Source organism: Barbus barbus (genome assembly GCF_936440315.1).
Source record: "Barbus barbus genome assembly, chromosome: 22".
Classification (NCBI taxonomy): Eukaryota; Metazoa; Chordata; class Actinopteri; order Cypriniformes; family Cyprinidae; genus Barbus; species Barbus barbus.
This window is the reverse complement of record NC_136750.1, coordinates 761339-778384: the sequence shown is the minus strand read 5'-3', so window position 1 is coordinate 778384 and position 17046 is coordinate 761339. Positions and strand designations below refer to the sequence as shown.

Below are 17046 nucleotides of genomic sequence, written 5' to 3'. Positions count from 1 at the left end.
CTCGACTAGAAATACTATTTCAGCTATTAAAAATAAGGGAATATCATGCATGCATCTGAAGCCTCATGGTCATTTTCATGGGCTGATGGCGCCACCTGGTGGACACAAATAACTGATGCACATTAGAAGCACAAGAACTCATTTAGTCCCAGCAGTCATGTGACAAAAACGCAATTTTGATCTTTAATATGCAACAGTAAATAAAGCTGCATTTCATGTGAAGCAAGTAAAGTGTCATAACCGAGAAACATCTGCGTCTCATTTACTGTGCAAACCAGTCTTTAGGACGGTCCTGGCTCCCTTAAAGCAAGCAAAAATAAACACACACAACCAAGTTATTACCATTAACTATAAATGTTAACTAAAACCAAATACATAAAAGAATCGTTAAAATAATACATTTTTAAAAATCTGGTTCGCAAAGTAATTTTTCTAAATGTCAAAATATTAAATAATAATTATTGTTATAATGTAAAATTTCAAGTATTATTACATAAAATCAAAGCATTAGGAATATGCATTTATCTGTCCTCACAATTCCCTGAAAATAAAATCTTACCTAATTTTTTAACAGATTTCATTCCTCTTTCTGAGCAACAAAAAATTCCCATTGCTTTTTTGACTAAACAATGACTAAAAATTCATGAAAACATATCCATTGTGTAAAACTTGTTCTCACCTGTGATTAAACACTTAATGACACTCATGTATTTCTTAAAATTCTTTATTCATAAACTTGATGCAAGTTTACAAATCGTACTGTACATGGTCAAAATTACACTTACAATGGGGAAAAAATGCAATAAAACCGAAGCATGCTGACAGTGCGTAACACATCGAAGCCTCTCACCCTCTCCATCAAACACTCCACCGTCTGAACGAATGAATGAAGAGAATCAGTCACCATTCACCTCTCATTCCAGACACTCAGAGCCGGAAGAACATCTGTGGAATCAAACTAGCTTGATGTCAGAGTGGTGTCGTTTACTTCTGTAATTCAGCTAAATTAAGCAGTGAAGCGGTTCACATCGGCCCGTGTGATTCTGAAGAACACAGCTGATCAATCCCAGTGCTTTTAGAGTAAAACTGATACAGTGGAGAAGAAGCGGAACGAGAACAGAGTCGAGTGATCAATCTGCTTCTGAAGGATATTAACACAAAAGAAGGGCTGTTTTCTTGTGTTCACAGCCATCAGATCCATCTCTAATGATGTCGGTTTGAACAGAAATACTGCAGACGATTGTGAGGAACACTAACTTCTGCTCATTCGCTTCCTTTTACCTCCTTTTTAAGGCATTATTGCTCACTCAGCTTCACCCAGAGACTGCAGGGGCTTCAAAAACACGGTAAATACAATTCTACAAATCCAGACAGTTCTGTTGGCCATACTGGGAGGGAGAAGCGGCTTACAAGACTGATAGAAATGCTTTACAATGGCATGAACACATCAAACCCGCTCACATCAGCAGTCATGAAGAAACAGAAGAAGCTCCTGCTGCTCTTTCATTCATCCAAACGCATCTGGACTTGATCGTGGAGTTCATTTACAACAGTGAAGTCTGACTGAACATGGCAAAAACTTATTTTCAATAAGCAACCAAAACAAATGGAGGAACGTTGCAGAAAATCAGGCTGTGCATGGGCTCTGTGGCAGATGTTGGCATCGCTCTGCTGGAATCATGGCATCGTCTGAGAGGGTCAAACTGGAGTCGAATCGAGCCGTTTTAACTCGCAGGGAAAGAGAAGTGTCAGAAGAAGCGGCTCCGGTTAAAACGAGGGATGAGAGGAGAAGAGCAGTGACAGAAAGATGTCCATCTGAAGATGCTCTGTCCATGTTTGGATGCTGGGCTCTAGCCGTCCTCTTTGGGCGGTGTGTACCAGCCTGTGAAAACCACACACACACATTTATACAGCAAACACTCACTCGGGAAACTTCATCCACAGAGACTGACAAAACCAATCCACGTCAAAGCAGAGTCACAGACGGCACGAGCTCAGATCCACAAATAAAACACTTTCCTGAAGAAGCTTCAGATCACAAGCTGCCAGCTGACAAAACACAGACACACACTCCTAAAATACTTCCTAACCCTCATAATGCATTCAAAACTGTTTTCTATTCTTGTATTGTGGATCTGTTTGGACCTGAACAACTTATGTAACAATGTTATTCTACAACTTTATATTTTTCATCTAAAACCATATTGTATTTGATCAGCAGCTTTTTATTAATGACTGAATGACAAAAAGACTCATTTCTGATGTTATTTCCATGTTACAGCATTTAGAATTTTCTTTAAATGTCATATGATACTATAAACTGATACTATATACAGTATATACACGTGTGTGTGTGTGTGTGTGTGTAAGTGTAAATATAGTGTATATGTAAGGAATAATTGACAACAGGCCGTTGAATTATTAGAAAAATAATGCACACCGAGGTGCCCAACAATTCAAGATATTGGGGCAAATATGCCCCTGTATGAGTTTTTGTATCATATGTATATCATATGATTAGCGATGTCACACGACTGTTGCTTGTGTCCCAAATAGCGAGTGCAAATGTGATTTTATACAACAGTTCAGTAAATAAGAAGTTAACACTGTGTTTAAAATATAACACAATATTGTCTTAGCTACATTTTTCCAACGAAAATATAACCTATAAAGCCAAAGAAGTGTTGTGTGTCTGTGAGCAAAACACGGTGTTTAGTTTCTGAAGGAATCTGCGTTTTGGACGAATCAAATGAATGAATGACTCAGACATTTACCGCCACCTGCTGGCAGTTTTAGTTTCTTATTTAGTGTGTCATTTAAGTAAAGAATTTAAAAAAATCATTAAAGGGATAGTTCACCCCTAATTTAAATGGTCATCATGTACTCTCCCTCATGTTGTTTCAAACCTGTATGACTTACGTTCTACCGCACAACACTAAAGAAGCTATTTTAAGACCGTTGGTAACAAAGCTGCATTGCTTACCAGAGACTTTCATTACATGAACAAAAATACTGAGACGTTTCTCAAATTATCTTCATGTTCCATAGTTCATGTTGGGATGTTGTTGCCTAAACGTTTGTGTAATAAATGTTATGTTGAATCAAATAAAATATTTCTTTCTAAAGCTACTATTTAATGTCTACTTGATACTTTTCTCATTTAACACAATAATGGATAAAATTATTTTAAATTTTATAAATCAGTGAATTAGTATTAATCCTATTGGAAAGCATGGGATTTAATTACATTCAATTTACTTATTTATTGAATGTACTATATATATATATATATATATATATATATATATATATATATATATATATATATATATATATATATATATATATATATATATATATATATATATAAATAATAAAAAAAATGTTTGGTTATATCTCTTAAAAAAAAAACTATATTGTGCATTTTGAGGGTCTTAAAGCATTAATAAAATCTACACATTTTTTAAATCATCTTTATGCATGTTTTCCAGGTCAGAAAAGCCCCGAATGAGTTATGAGGGTTAAGAAATGGACCACAAAAATTAGTGAGTTACCTTATTTGTAATGTATCATGAACTAAAGGCTTATCATAAATAAATACTTGTTTCAGCGAAAATGTCAACAGGAAATAAAACTACACTCAAATCATTTCATGGTCTTTAAACTCTCAAATGACTCTTTGGTAATTAACTGGTTAAATCAGATGATCTTAGGCAAACCTTTTGTTACAAGAATGATACAAGAACTGTTTTTATGATATTAAAATGTTAATATCTACACATGATGTTTTCCATTTCCAGATATGAATATTAGCTTCATTCGCCAACTCTGAAGTTCTTACCATTCTTTTCATGGATCTGCACCAGGGATTTATACGACTGCTGCGCTCTGGCGAGATTGTACTGATTCTGCAAACAGCACAGACAAACCAAAACAATTAAGACGAGAGTGTCATAACAGTATTTACAGAAACATGCCTCTACTGTGCAATTAAAGTTGCATTTGAAATGTAATCAGCTACTAATCTGAAAGACAAAAGCAACTCCACCAGACAAACACAAGCAGAGCTTTTACCTTATTGGCTCCAAACTGCACTCTTGCTTTTCCTTTGACTAAAGTGGCGTTTATCTGCATGATGACAGACTCTATGGAATAGGCACTGCTCCAGCCCTGAGAGAAAACACACACACCTGAGACAAGAACAAGCTTCTGACACACTCCAACACACGAGCATCAGCGTTACAGACAGCAGCAAAAATACAGGAGTTTGATGCAGTTTGAAAACATTAAATATTTAGCATCTTAAAACCTTGCCTAACATTATAAGTAGACATTAGGGACAAATGCATGTATAAACAATATGCCTGATATGACCGTTTTAGTCAGGTTGAGGATCATTACATGCATCTTTCAGTCGTCATGAATCACGTGTCATTGACGCAAACACACCTGTTTAGTGAGCAGCTCCATACACAGAGCTCCTCCGCCAAGAACATACCTAAAATAACACCACAACCGGTTAACTGGGATTCCTTCGCATCTTTATGCAATCAGCATTCAGCATTTCAGACTTGAATTATACAAACTCCAGTCCAACCATTCTTAATGATACAACCCCAAGGAGTCTGGCTAGTAACAGATATACAATGAATGAATACATATGAGGAGGTATGCATTAATATGAATAAATGCATCTGCATGCACATGAGAGAATTCATGAAGTCAAAAGAATATATATTAACACAATACCCCTTAACGTAAGGAATAAAGCCAAAAATAAACAAAAAGAAAAGGTAAGTCTTACCCTCCAGACAGGACAGGAGAAACGACACGTGCAAACGGAGGATCGAAGGGAAAATTATCCTGCAGACAGACGAGAACAGATTCTTTATTACAGAGACAAAATAATCTACATTCACCTGGTGCAGAGAAGTACTTTGTAACGCCATGCCAGCTTCTATAGTTATGTTCATGGCAAGAGCCAGGTTTAGTTATTTAAAAATAAAACTCAAGATGTTTAAGATTATTTTTTCAAAAAAATGTTAAAACAAAATTTGGATTAATTGGCTAAAAATCTTGGCTAAAATTCCTTAACTTTGCAATTTCTGTATTGCATTAGTTTGGAATATTTCTCATGGGGATTGAATCATTTTTTACTTTTCTGAGTTAAATCTCTTTTTTGGCTCATTTTATCTGTAAAAGAAAACCTGCCTAATAACCCTGCACACCTGAATATAAGGAGTTTTTCACATCCAGCCTTCATGGACAATTATATATCACTTATAAATGATTAAATACAAAATGAATGGTAGTTATTAAGATTGATGTGGTTTGGCATTGGTCAAATGTGCTTGGAAAAAAATAAATAAATCTGATCAGAATATCAAGGTGCCTAATAATTATGCACGCACTGTGTGTATACAGTGCTGTGAAAAGATTTTTACATCCTTCCTGTTTTTTTATTGTTTGCATAATTGTCACATTTAAAAGATTCAGATCAAACTAATTTTAATATTACACAAAGATAACCTGAGTAAATTCAAAATGCAGTTTTGAAAGGATGATTTCATTTATTAAGGGAAAAAAAGCTGTCCAAACCTACCTGGCCCTACGTGAAAAAGTAATCTAATAACTGCTTGTGCCACCCTCAGCAGCAACAACTGCAATCCAGCGTTTGTGATAACTGGCAATGAGTCTGTTACAGTGCCGTGGAGGACTTTTGGCCCACTCTTCTTTGCAGAATTGTTGTAATTCAGCCACATTGGGAGGGTTTGAGCGCATGAATGGAGGGTTTACGGTCATGCCACAGCATCTCAATAGGATTCAGGTCAGGACTTTGACTAGGCCTCTCCAAAACCTTAATTTAGTTTTTCTTCAGCCATTCAGGAGGTGGACTTGCTGGTGTGTTTGGGATCATTGTCCTGCTGCAGAACCCAAGTGTGCTTGAGGACAAACTGACGGCCGGACAGTCTTCTTCAGGATTTTCTGATAGAGTGCAGACTTCATGGTTCCATCAATTATGGAAGTCATCCAGGTCCTGAAGCAGCACAGCAGCCCCAGACCATCACACTACCACCACCATGTCTGACTGCTGGTATGATGATCTTTTTATGAAATACGGTGTTGGTTTTACGGCAGATGTAACGGGACACACACCTTCCAAAAAGTTCAACTTTTGTCTCATCAGTCCAACAGAATATTTGTCCAAAAGTCTTGGGGATCATCAAGATATTTTTTGGCAAATGTGAGACGAGCCTTTGTGTTGTTTTTGGTCAGCAGTGGCTTTTGTCTTGGAACTCTGCCATGGATGCCGTTTTTGCCCAGTCTCTTTCTTATTGTTGAATCATGAACACTGACCTTAATTGAGGCGAGTGAGGCCTGCAGCTCTTTAGATGTTGTTCTGGGTTATTTTAAGACCTCCTGGATGAGTCGTCGTTGCGCTCTTGGAGTAATGTTGGTAGGCCAGACACTCCTGGGAAGGTTCACCGCTGTCACAAGTTTTCTCCATTTGTGGATAATGACTCTGGTTCGCTGGAGTCCCATAGCCTTAGAAATGGTTTTATAACCCTTTCCAGACTGATACATCTCAACTACTTTGTTTCTCATCTGTTCTTGAATGTCTTTAGATCATGCATGATCTGTTGCTCTTTAAGCATGCTTCACTTTGTCAGTCAGGTTCTATTTCAGTGATTTCTTGATTCAACAGGTCTGGCAGTAATCAGGCTTGGGTGAGGCTAGTGTAATTTAACTCCGCTTTCTAAAATAATGTTCTTTCATGATTTAACAGGAGGGGGTAATTCATTTTTCACGTAGGGCCGGGTAGGTTTGGACCACTTTTTTTCCCCTTAATAAATGAAATCATCATTTCAAAACTGCATTTTGTGTTTACTCGGGTTATCTTTGTGTAATATTAAAATTTGGTTGATGATCTGAATCATTCAAGTGTGACAAATATGCAAAAAATAAAAAAAACAGGAACGGGGAAAACGTGAAACCTTTTCACGGCACTGTGAAAATAAAAAAAAATTGCAGACATAATTGTGTGAATATTTTCCCTGGTCTGGTCTGGTCTCACTCACTTTGTATGAGAAGTTGAGGAGGATGTAGTCCATCCCTTCCTTTTCTTTCAGCACTTGAAGGTCACTGTGTAAAGGACTGTCCGGATCCACACTGAGCACAAGAACAGCACAAACACCTTCAGCTTCTGAAAACTGTACCAACCCTAAAACTTCAGAAACAAGGTGGAAACCCAGAGGAACTGTGCTCTTACGTTCTCAGTTTGACGTGCCACTCGTACAGGCTGTCGCTGACCAGCTCCACGGAGTAGATGCCTGGAGAAGAGAATAAATCAGATCAGATAGTGGCGCTGGTCATTCGGTCACTCACAGTCACAGCTACCTTACCGTTTTTATAACTCTGAGACCGGTAGATCTCCCGGAGCTCCTTCATGAGGCGATCTGACGCTTGAACAGATCCAGACACGGCGCCCTACAGGACCCGACAGAACACACCCCGTCAGTCATAACACAGACAGCGTACAAATGAACTCAAATCAATCCAGTTCATTTCAGCTAATGAGAGGTAAAAAAAAGGCCTCACAGAAAGTCAAGAGAGATATTTTCAGCAGATACTTCATATGACCTCAATCAAATGTTTTTTATTAATAAAAATTAATCCTGAAATTCTGTCAAATTACCATAAGGTAAATATGTAGTACTATTGATTATGATATTGTCATTATTGAATTATATCTTCAATCTTTTGATGGGCAAATATGCTTTAATGCATGCTAGCTTACATGGTGAAATCAAGATTAAAATACACAATAGTGAAAATAACTAAAAACCAAGAATGTTTAACGTGCATTTTAATAAAACCCCTCAGTGATTCTGGACTGACTTTGCTACAAACCTTTTCAAAAGTCTCCTTGAGAAATACTGTGACGTTCAAGAGAGATTTCTCACATGTTTGACATGTCAGATTTATAATGATATGCTCCTCAGTCACGTCTGCAACATTGTTTCAAAACTTGATAATCCTCTGCATAATTTTGTGTTCCTCATCAAAAATGACTGTCCTTTTAAAAACAGCTCATAAATCTCTCATTACGCCATATTAATCATCAAATATTGGATTTAATCTTTTTATCAACTGTGATCTGAATTTATGCACTTCAGTTATGAGTGAAAAACATTATTTGTGGATAAATTCACTCAAGACTTCACTGAGGTGCATGAGCTCAGATCCTACGATCAACCAGTTTAAAGTCATTCATTGACTTTAAACTGTCATGTCATCAATTAAAGTCTGATAAATCTGTGTAACTTTAAGGAACATCCCTACCGAACACCTTTTTTCTGCAATTAAGCACACTTTTTTGAGTTATTCCATAACATTCAGTTTTTAATACGTGTACCACTGTTCAGAACTGTGCTAGCTAACCATTAGCATCTTTGAGCTAGGTATATATATATAAAGCAGTATATATAACAGTATCTAAAATTGCATTGAAACGCTAGGTGGAGTACCGGTAGTGACATCTTCGGTTTGTTGGGTGTTATCCCATAAAATTGTCACGACCGTAGTGACAAAAGGGAACACAATCCTCATATTTGGGGGAAATTAACAATTTTAGAACAGTTATGCAATTTTATTTTTTGTATTTTAGTATGTTTTAGAATGCAAGTTATGATTCTGTAATGTGATGTGGTCACTACCAAAGCATTACGGTCACTATCCAAACACGGGATGTTTTCTCAAAAATGAACTATACTGAATTATCAACTAAGATGTTAGGATAGGTTTTGGTTCAAGTGTAATTCATGAGATTTGCTGCATTTTTAATCCAATTTTTCTTTGTAAAAGGCAAAAAGTTGATCACGAATCCTTAACTTTGAAATCAGTATTATCAACTTTTTGCCTTTTACACAGAAAAATTGGATTAAAAATGCAGCAAATCTCATAAATTACACTTGAAATATTGTTACAAATGTAACCGTTATTGATTTATCTCTAAAAATGTAATAAAATAGCAAAAAATATATATTTACAATGTAGATGCAAGCAAAATCTTAATAGGTCCATATAACACACACATACATTTAGATTAAAAACAGCTAAATGCACCAGAAGGAGAGCACTCCATGAACATTTAATTTCAAAATGAACATCAAACCAAACTTCTGCATAATCATCACATCTCCATCTAATAGCCTGTATTTGACCCCCATCAGCCCCCAAACACAAGGAAAGTCCCCTTACCGAGTGAGCACTTACATTCAAGTGGTCCTGCCGCTGGTTCTTGCGGATCTTCTCCAGGATGGCCAGGTTCTCCTTCTCGATGCCATCATCCTCAGACTTCTTCCCATCCACCGGCTCCTCTTTCATCTCGTAGTGTTCCAGATCGATGTCCTGCTGACACACACACACACACACACACACACATATATAAGGAGAGAGCGAGACGCTCACGACCTCACAGAAGACATGAATGACAGACATAAACCTCTCCCATCTCTTCTTCCTCTTCCTCCTCTGATGTGACCTCATCTGTCGTCCCCAGCTACAGAAGAAAACGTTCGTGTTAAACCACAGCAGAAAACACAAGCCGACTCTATGTACTGCTAATATTGTTGCATGTCATGCAAAAGAACAATGTTGTACGACATTTCCATAACCCTACTTCAATATATATACTTTATCTACTTTTATGGCAAGGATGCACATATCGGAACCTTACCTCCTGATCCTGCACGACATCAACTGATGCTAAACATTTAGAAATGTGTCACTTTGTGTGTGTTTTAGTGCAGCAACTAGTTAATGGTCAAACTTTAACCTATAATATATTCTGCAATAGAAGTATTTTTTGTCATCTCAAATGTCCTGGAAGAGACTAAAACACACACGTTTGCATTAGTGCAGAATGAGAAAGATTATTATATTATATCTAGTGCATTTCACACACTGCTAGTCTCAGTCTTACTTTATGAATTCATTTAGGCGTGGCGTTTATAATAACTGTTGCTTATAATGAATGCCACTACAATTTATGTTTGTGTCACATTTACATTTGTTTATTCCCGTTTTGTTTTGAATACAGTTGAATATAAAATATTTGTTTTGGAGTGAGAAACTAAAATGCATGTCTATAGTGTTTATGATGGCAAACGTTGGATTTTATTTATCAGTATTTTATGCTACATATCAATGGAATAATAAAATATGACTTCCACACCAATGTGACTTGTCTGTGTTTTTTTAAATGCAATTTTGACCCGGTGCAACTTATAGTCAGGTACGACTAGTTTTCTGGAAAATACAGTCTTGGAATTACATGCATGTGAATGGTTTCGAGCGTTCGTGTGAAAGCCTCTGCATGTTAGACGTGTGGCAGCGGTTTCTCGTCTGGTTTATCTGTGTTCTGAGTGACTTACATCAGGTAAACAACTGAGGAGTCATGCAAGTCCTGTGTGGCTGGCAATGGTTTAATGAGCCTGGACTAAAAGCTAACACACATTTGATAGTGTGCCTGCTAGGGCTGGGTGATTTCATCGATGAATTTGAATGTAATGTTTTGCCACGATTGTATTTTTCAGAAATCGAGGGATCGCAATTTTGAATAGAAATATTACCGAACGTTAGAATTAGACACTTTGACAATATGCCAATGATAACACTAAAGAGAAAAGAGCGATCCAACCATAAATCTAGCGCTCGGCGCCCTTCACACAGAATGCACTTTTGTGTTGACAAAGATTCGAGGTGGGCAGTGGAATAGGAAAAACATGCAAGATGATGGGAGTTTTGAAATATTTCGAAAAATTGAGGTTTCCATTGATGTATGGTTTGTTAGGATAGGACAATATTTGTCTGAGATACAACTATTTGAAAATCTGGAATCTGAGGGAGCAAAAAAATCTAAATATTGAGAAAATCTCCTTTAAAGTTGAAGTTCTTAGCAATGCATATTACTAATCAAAAATGAAGTTTAGATATATTTACGGTAGGAAATTTACTAAATATCTTCATGGAACATGATCTTAATATCCTAATGATTTCTGTCATAAAAGAGAAATGTATAATTTTGATCCATACAGTGTATTGTTGGTTATTGCTATAAATATAGCTGTGTTACTGATGACTGCTTTTGTGCTGCAGGGACACATTTGTATAAGACGGGTTTGTACAATATGTAAAGTTGTCATGCATATTTTCTGCTAAGATATTTAACAAGTGATTTATTTAACATTTCCATCATGTTGCAACTTCATGTGTGCTGCACTCGGAACGGAAATGTCTTTAACTAGAGAGTTAATAAAGGAAAAGTTACTTGAATCATATGTTGTAGTTACATTTTCAAGTTGACTAGTTAAAAATCGTAAAAAGAAAATAATAATAATTTGTTTTGCCAAATCGCCCAGCCCTAGTGCCTGGTTTGGCTTGAGGACTTTGACTAACTGAGCATTTAAGAAAGCAAGCGTGACTCAAGCGCAGCGGTTGACCTTTCTGTCCTGGTTGACGGGTCCTGCAGGGAGAGGCTGGTCCAGCATCTCCACATCCGGGTGCTGGGGAAGATTATAGAGGCGGCACAGATCACAGATCAGCCTCTTCAGCTGCTGCAAGAGCTGAAACCACAAACACACAAGAGCATTACACACAGCAGGGGCAGAAAGGCTAGCTTGGGCCAAAAACTACACCCAACGTGAAAACGTGGGTCAAATATTGACCCTTAGTGGAAAAGTTCATTTCTGATCTGACTAACTTGCTATGAACAAGCCCCAATCAGTGTTATGAACAGTTAATAACATGCATATCAAGATTTGGTTGCATTTGTCAGGTCTCGATGGATACTTTGTGCACATGATCCTCTTTAAGTCATCAGTGCAGGTGAGGCGAGTCTTGGACAGAACACTACAACAGGAGCTGATGAAATTTCACTTGCATGTAATTAATATCTGACAGTATGAAGAGAGCAGCCAGATCAGCGGCTTTGAAGGGTTCTCAACTTAAAAATACACATACACTGCTGTGCATGCAGTGTGCTGTGTGTCCCAGTTAATCTATTATAGACCATAAATAGAGCAGACAGAAGCAAAGCTTTAGCTTAAAAAAAGTCCAGCTCAAAGAGACTCGTAAGCTTTGTCAGGTCCGAGCTCACGCTCATATTACAGCAATTAGTGTGTTGTGTAACGCTGTACTCGATTACAGTGTAGCTAGGCTGCTAATTACCCTTTAGTGCTGTTCAAAGCATCACGATTACTCTGCTATCATTGACATCACACACATACAGAAGATGCTTTGCTGTCGCACACAACCTTCAAATGAGAAGTTCAATATGACTTAAAGCAAGGAAGGATCTGCGATAAAAGTGCTGGATGATATTACTGCGATATTTCTTACCTTATAATACAATATTGATATTTTATTCACCATTACCGGAGACAAACGCACGTTTGTTAAACCTGGAGAACAAATGTAAGTATATCTTGTTTGTTGACAACTAAACTCCAGAGTAGATGCCTTTTCATTTAGGACCCCATGAAATACATCTTATGTTTTCATATTGTTCTGGATTCTGGGTTTTATGATTCCATGCAAATTTACCATCAAAATGGTCTGTAATGAAATCAATAAATACAACTTTCACAATCTTTTAAATTGTAATCAAATTATTGCCTACAACAATACATTGCATTTTTATTTTTTGTCAAATAAGATACTGGACAACAGAACTGTATAAATTAAAACACGGATTAAAAAAAAATATATATATTTCTTAATTATATTATTATCATTTTGAGAACTACATTCTGTAATAATTTCTTCAGGTTAAACTGATCCTTTATTTATTCAGTTTATGCTGACGAGTGGGTTTCAGTGTGTGTTTGACGCAGTATAATAAAACTAAAACACACCCACTATTTTTAAATTTGACATTTTTGGAAAACACAAGCTTGTAGTGGCAGGTGTGTGCGCTAGAGAGAATCACGGCGGCTGCTTTGCACAGAATATGCTGAGAGACACGTGTGCATTGCTTGACTTTCGTTATTTGAGTGTTTTACTTCAGATATGCTTTCATTGCTGCTGTTAGGAACGCAGTCCATATGAGACGCACAAACTCAAGCACTGACAGACGTTCAGAGCGCTGTGTGTTTGTCCTGGAGCTCCATCGCTCGCGGCTGCGGTTAAACACACTGCATCTCCTGATATTATATGAGACGGGATTGACGTAAACGCTGTGAGCTATGTTTTCAGAACAGGACAAAACATCTGATATGTGGAAACGGATCTGTGCATTAGCCTGTTAAAGCTATGATCTCATCTGTAATAATGCTGAGGAAAACAGAAAAACCCAGAACTATGATTGTCTGTAAACTTTCAGATGCATAAAGCACTCGCAGATACTGAAAGTACTTTTTGTTTTTCACATATAATTGTCTTTTCCCCCTTTATTACTTTATATTTGCTTGCGTGTTTTGAGGATTCCCAGCCCGAGTGTTCATGCAGCACTTGCACACACTCACAGCTCCTCCAGATATATAATTTAATAAAAAGGCACTAAATAATTTTGATATAATGGTGATGCATGGAGATGATGATGCCCTGTCCTGCTGTAGAGGTGATGAAGTGTTGTTACCAGAGTGCTGCTCCTCCTGACCTCCTCCAGACGCTCCAGCACTTGAGTCAGGCTCGGGTCATCGGAGTCCACGAACCATATCGGCGGCGTCGACGGGTAGGACTCCTGAAACAGCAGAGGACAGGGAATGAGCAAGAACTCAGCGAGACGACCCTCATTACCCACAGTGCAAAGCGTTTCTGTGAAACTGTGACGTGCACGAGCAGGGAAAGGTTCAGAACATGCTTAACTGCTTAGTTCTGTAGACAATTCATGCTGGATTTACTTATAAAACCAAAACAATTAATTAAAAATAAATTCTGATTTGTTTAAGGACACAACATAACTCTCCCATTTCTTTTATAGTTTATTACTGTAAATTACACAACAGTAATAATAATAATACAGGAACAGGAGAGTCCGAATGACATAATTAGAACATCCCCGTCTTTTAAAACACCTGCAATGAAGCACAATCCATGAATCATGCAAGCGCTGTAGATCCATACAGAGACGCTGACGCTCTTTAAACGCATGCACTGCTGAAGAAGAGCTGCTTATTATCATGCAGATAAGATAAGAGTGCTGAAAACGGTCTGATGCGTAGCCCATTAGTCAGGCATACATATTCAAATAGAAATAAATAATTTAATTTGAAGACATGGTTTAATTTGAATGTAGATGCACTGATCTGGTTTATAGCTGCCACTTCTTTATTCCAACAGCACCTGTTCAATTATAATGTAGATGTAATTAATAACAAGATCATCATTACAGGAACGAATAGTTCACCCAAAAGTGCAAATGTGCTGAAAATGTACTCCGATTGTGAGAAATGTCAGATTCAGTGGATGCTCTGCAGTGAATGGGTGCCGGCAGAAAGCAATATTATGTATTTGAGACAGAACCAGCTGTTAGAAGTTAAAAACATCTTAATGCTGGATGTTGTCTTCTCCAGCTGTTGTTGTCTTCTCCAGATGTTCTCCAGATGTTCTCCAGGTGTTGTTGTCTTCTCCAGATGTTCTCCAGATGTTGTTGTCTTCTCCAGATGTTGTTGTCTTCTCCAGCTGTTGTTGTCTTCTCCAGATGTTCTCCAGATGTTGTGGTCTTCTCCAGATGTTGTTGTTTTCTCCAGCTGTTGTTGTCTTCTCCAGATGTTGTTGTCTTCTCCAGATGTTGTTGTCTTCTCCAGATGTTGTTGTCTTCTCCAGCTGTTGTTGTCTTCTCCAGATGTTCTCCAGATGTTGTTGTCTTCTCCAGATGTTGTTGTTTTCTCCAGCTGTTGTTGTCTTCTCCAGATGTTCTCCAGATGTTGTGGTCTTCTCCAGATGTTGTTGTCTTCTCCAGATGTTGTTGTCTTCTCCAGCTGTTGTTGTCTTCTCCAGATGTTCTCCAGATGTTGTGGTCTTCTCCAGATGTTGTTGTCTTCTCCAGATGTTCTCCAGATGTTGTGGTCTTCTCCAGATGTTCTCCAGATGTCGTTGTCTTCTCCAGCTGTTGTTGTCTTCTCCAGATGTTCTCCAGATGTTGTGGTCTTCTCCAGATGTTGTTGTCTTCTCCAGATGTTCTCCAGATGTCGTTGTCTTCTCCAGCTGTTGTTGTCTTCTCCAGATGTTCTCCAGATGTTGTTGTCTTCTCCAGATGTTGTCTGATGGACTGGAGAGCTGTGGATTATTGTGATGTTTTTATCAGACTCTCATTCTGACGGCACCCATTCACTTCCATTGCAGAGACAAACTCATTCTGATCTCAGATGAACCGAGGGCACATTTTCAGCAGATTTTCATTTCTGGGTTAACTTCTCTTTTAATATTTGTTGATAAATTTGATCAGCTGTTAGATCAAGTGTGCTCAGTAATGTTGTCTACATAGAATTATAAATAAAATAACACTAAATATCCTCCACATCATATTCCACCCATATTTATAATATCAGTTTGTATGAAATGGGCAAATCTGTTGTAGGATGGAGGTTAGGTGGCAGCATGCAGTCTAGATAGTGTGCACACTAGGCTTGTAATATGACGTCAGTGTCGCAACAGAAAATGGCATCCGGAAATGAAGAACCCCCCCCCAGAGACATGAACTGAATAACAGAGCATCAGCTGAACACAGACCCCCCTCAGAGACCGTCAGCTGAGGACAGACCCCCCCTCAGAGACCGTCAGCTGAACACAGACCCCCCAGAGACCCCAGGTGAGCACAGACCCCCCAGAGAGCAGCAGGTAAACACAGAGGTGCTGGAGTACCGTGATGTTGCAGTGGATGATGAGCAGCTGGTCTCCGGTCACATTAAACTGGCAGCTCAGCTCGTCTGGTTTCCAGTCCAGGATCCTGAAGCGCTCGTGCTTCGGATCAAAAATGGACTCCAGAAACTTCAGCTCGGCCTTCAGTCCCGAAACAGACATCTTCTACTCATCTCCGGAGCGAGACACGAGAAAACGGAGCGATGGACGAAAGAAGAAGAGCTCTCGCGATGTTTCTGTGGATGAGATCAAGCTGCTCCGACACCTCGCTTCAAAGCAGATCCAGCTTATTGTGTCATAAATGTGCATGTGTGTGTAGAGCCGAGCGGAAGCTGTGCTGCTCTGGGGTTTAAAGATGGAGGACCCGCTGTCCCAGCATGCACCGCGAACATGCAAGAAAAAACTTTATTTATTGTTGTTTTGGGTTTATAAGCCTATTATTGTCTGAGCTTTTAAATTAAATTCACATCATTTGTAAAAATGACATTTGAGGGCATTTGGTGAGTTATTATTTTGATAGCAGTTTATCTAAAAATGGCTATAAAATGAAACAATGATATAAAATAATTGTCTAAACCCAGTGAACCTCTGGCTTTCAGAGCATTCTGGGAAGATTACTGTTTGTTTGTTTGTTTGTTTGGTCTTTTACAAAACAACAACAACAACAAGAGCACACAGAACATTCCCAGAACTGTTTATTATTATAATTTAAAGTTATGAATCATATGAGAAGGTTCAGGAGAATAACTGTGTTAACAGCATTTATCTCATCAAAAATATAAATATATTATCATTTAACAAGTGTTTTCTACATTAATATATTGATATATTCTGTATAATTCTGATAAAGTAATGTAGTTATCTGCTTTGATTTGAGTTAAAGTTGGAGTAACGTTTGTCTTTTTATTGTTTTTTTTTATTTTGTATTTTGTTTTAGTTGTATTTGAGTTATTTTAGTACTTCAACAAAGTAAACAGAAATGACAGAATATATATATATATATTGAATATAAGTGTGTGGCTGTATATATACACATATATTAGCTGTTTAGTGTTATTATGTTAGAATCTTATACCTTCTTCAATATTTTGAATTGTTTTTAGCTTGATTTATTTTTGTTTTTATTTAAATGTTAAGTTGTTAAACTGTGTTGTATGCATTTGTCATTTTTATTTAATATCT

At 37.7% G+C, this 17046-nt stretch overlaps 1 protein-coding gene across 4 annotated transcripts; it reads right to left on the bottom strand.

Annotated features, from left to right (window-relative positions):
- Positions 1-716: 716 nt before the first annotated feature.
- On the bottom strand, positions 717-16230 carry LOC306888150 (ubiquitin-conjugating enzyme E2 Q2-like). Of its 4 annotated transcripts, none has more exons than XM_079446307.1 (13): positions 15868-16230; positions 13640-13744; positions 11505-11627; positions 9506-9562; positions 9262-9414; positions 7404-7488; positions 7271-7331; positions 7080-7170; positions 4805-4863; positions 4450-4498; positions 4075-4170; positions 3842-3908; positions 717-1882 (listed from the first exon to the last, which is right to left on the bottom strand). In XM_079446307.1, the coding sequence occupies exons 1-13, from the start codon at positions 16024-16026 to the stop codon at positions 1851-1853; spliced, it is 1137 nt and encodes a 378-aa protein (XP_079302433.1). In that variant the 5' UTR covers positions 16027-16230; the 3' UTR covers positions 717-1850. The 4 variants fall into 4 exon arrangements, with proteins under 4 accessions (XP_079302433.1, XP_079302435.1, XP_079302434.1 ...); XM_079446309.1 differs by having other exon boundaries at positions 9277-9414; XM_079446308.1 differs by having other exon boundaries at positions 9262-9411.
- Between the last annotated feature and the right edge of the window lie 816 nt (positions 16231-17046).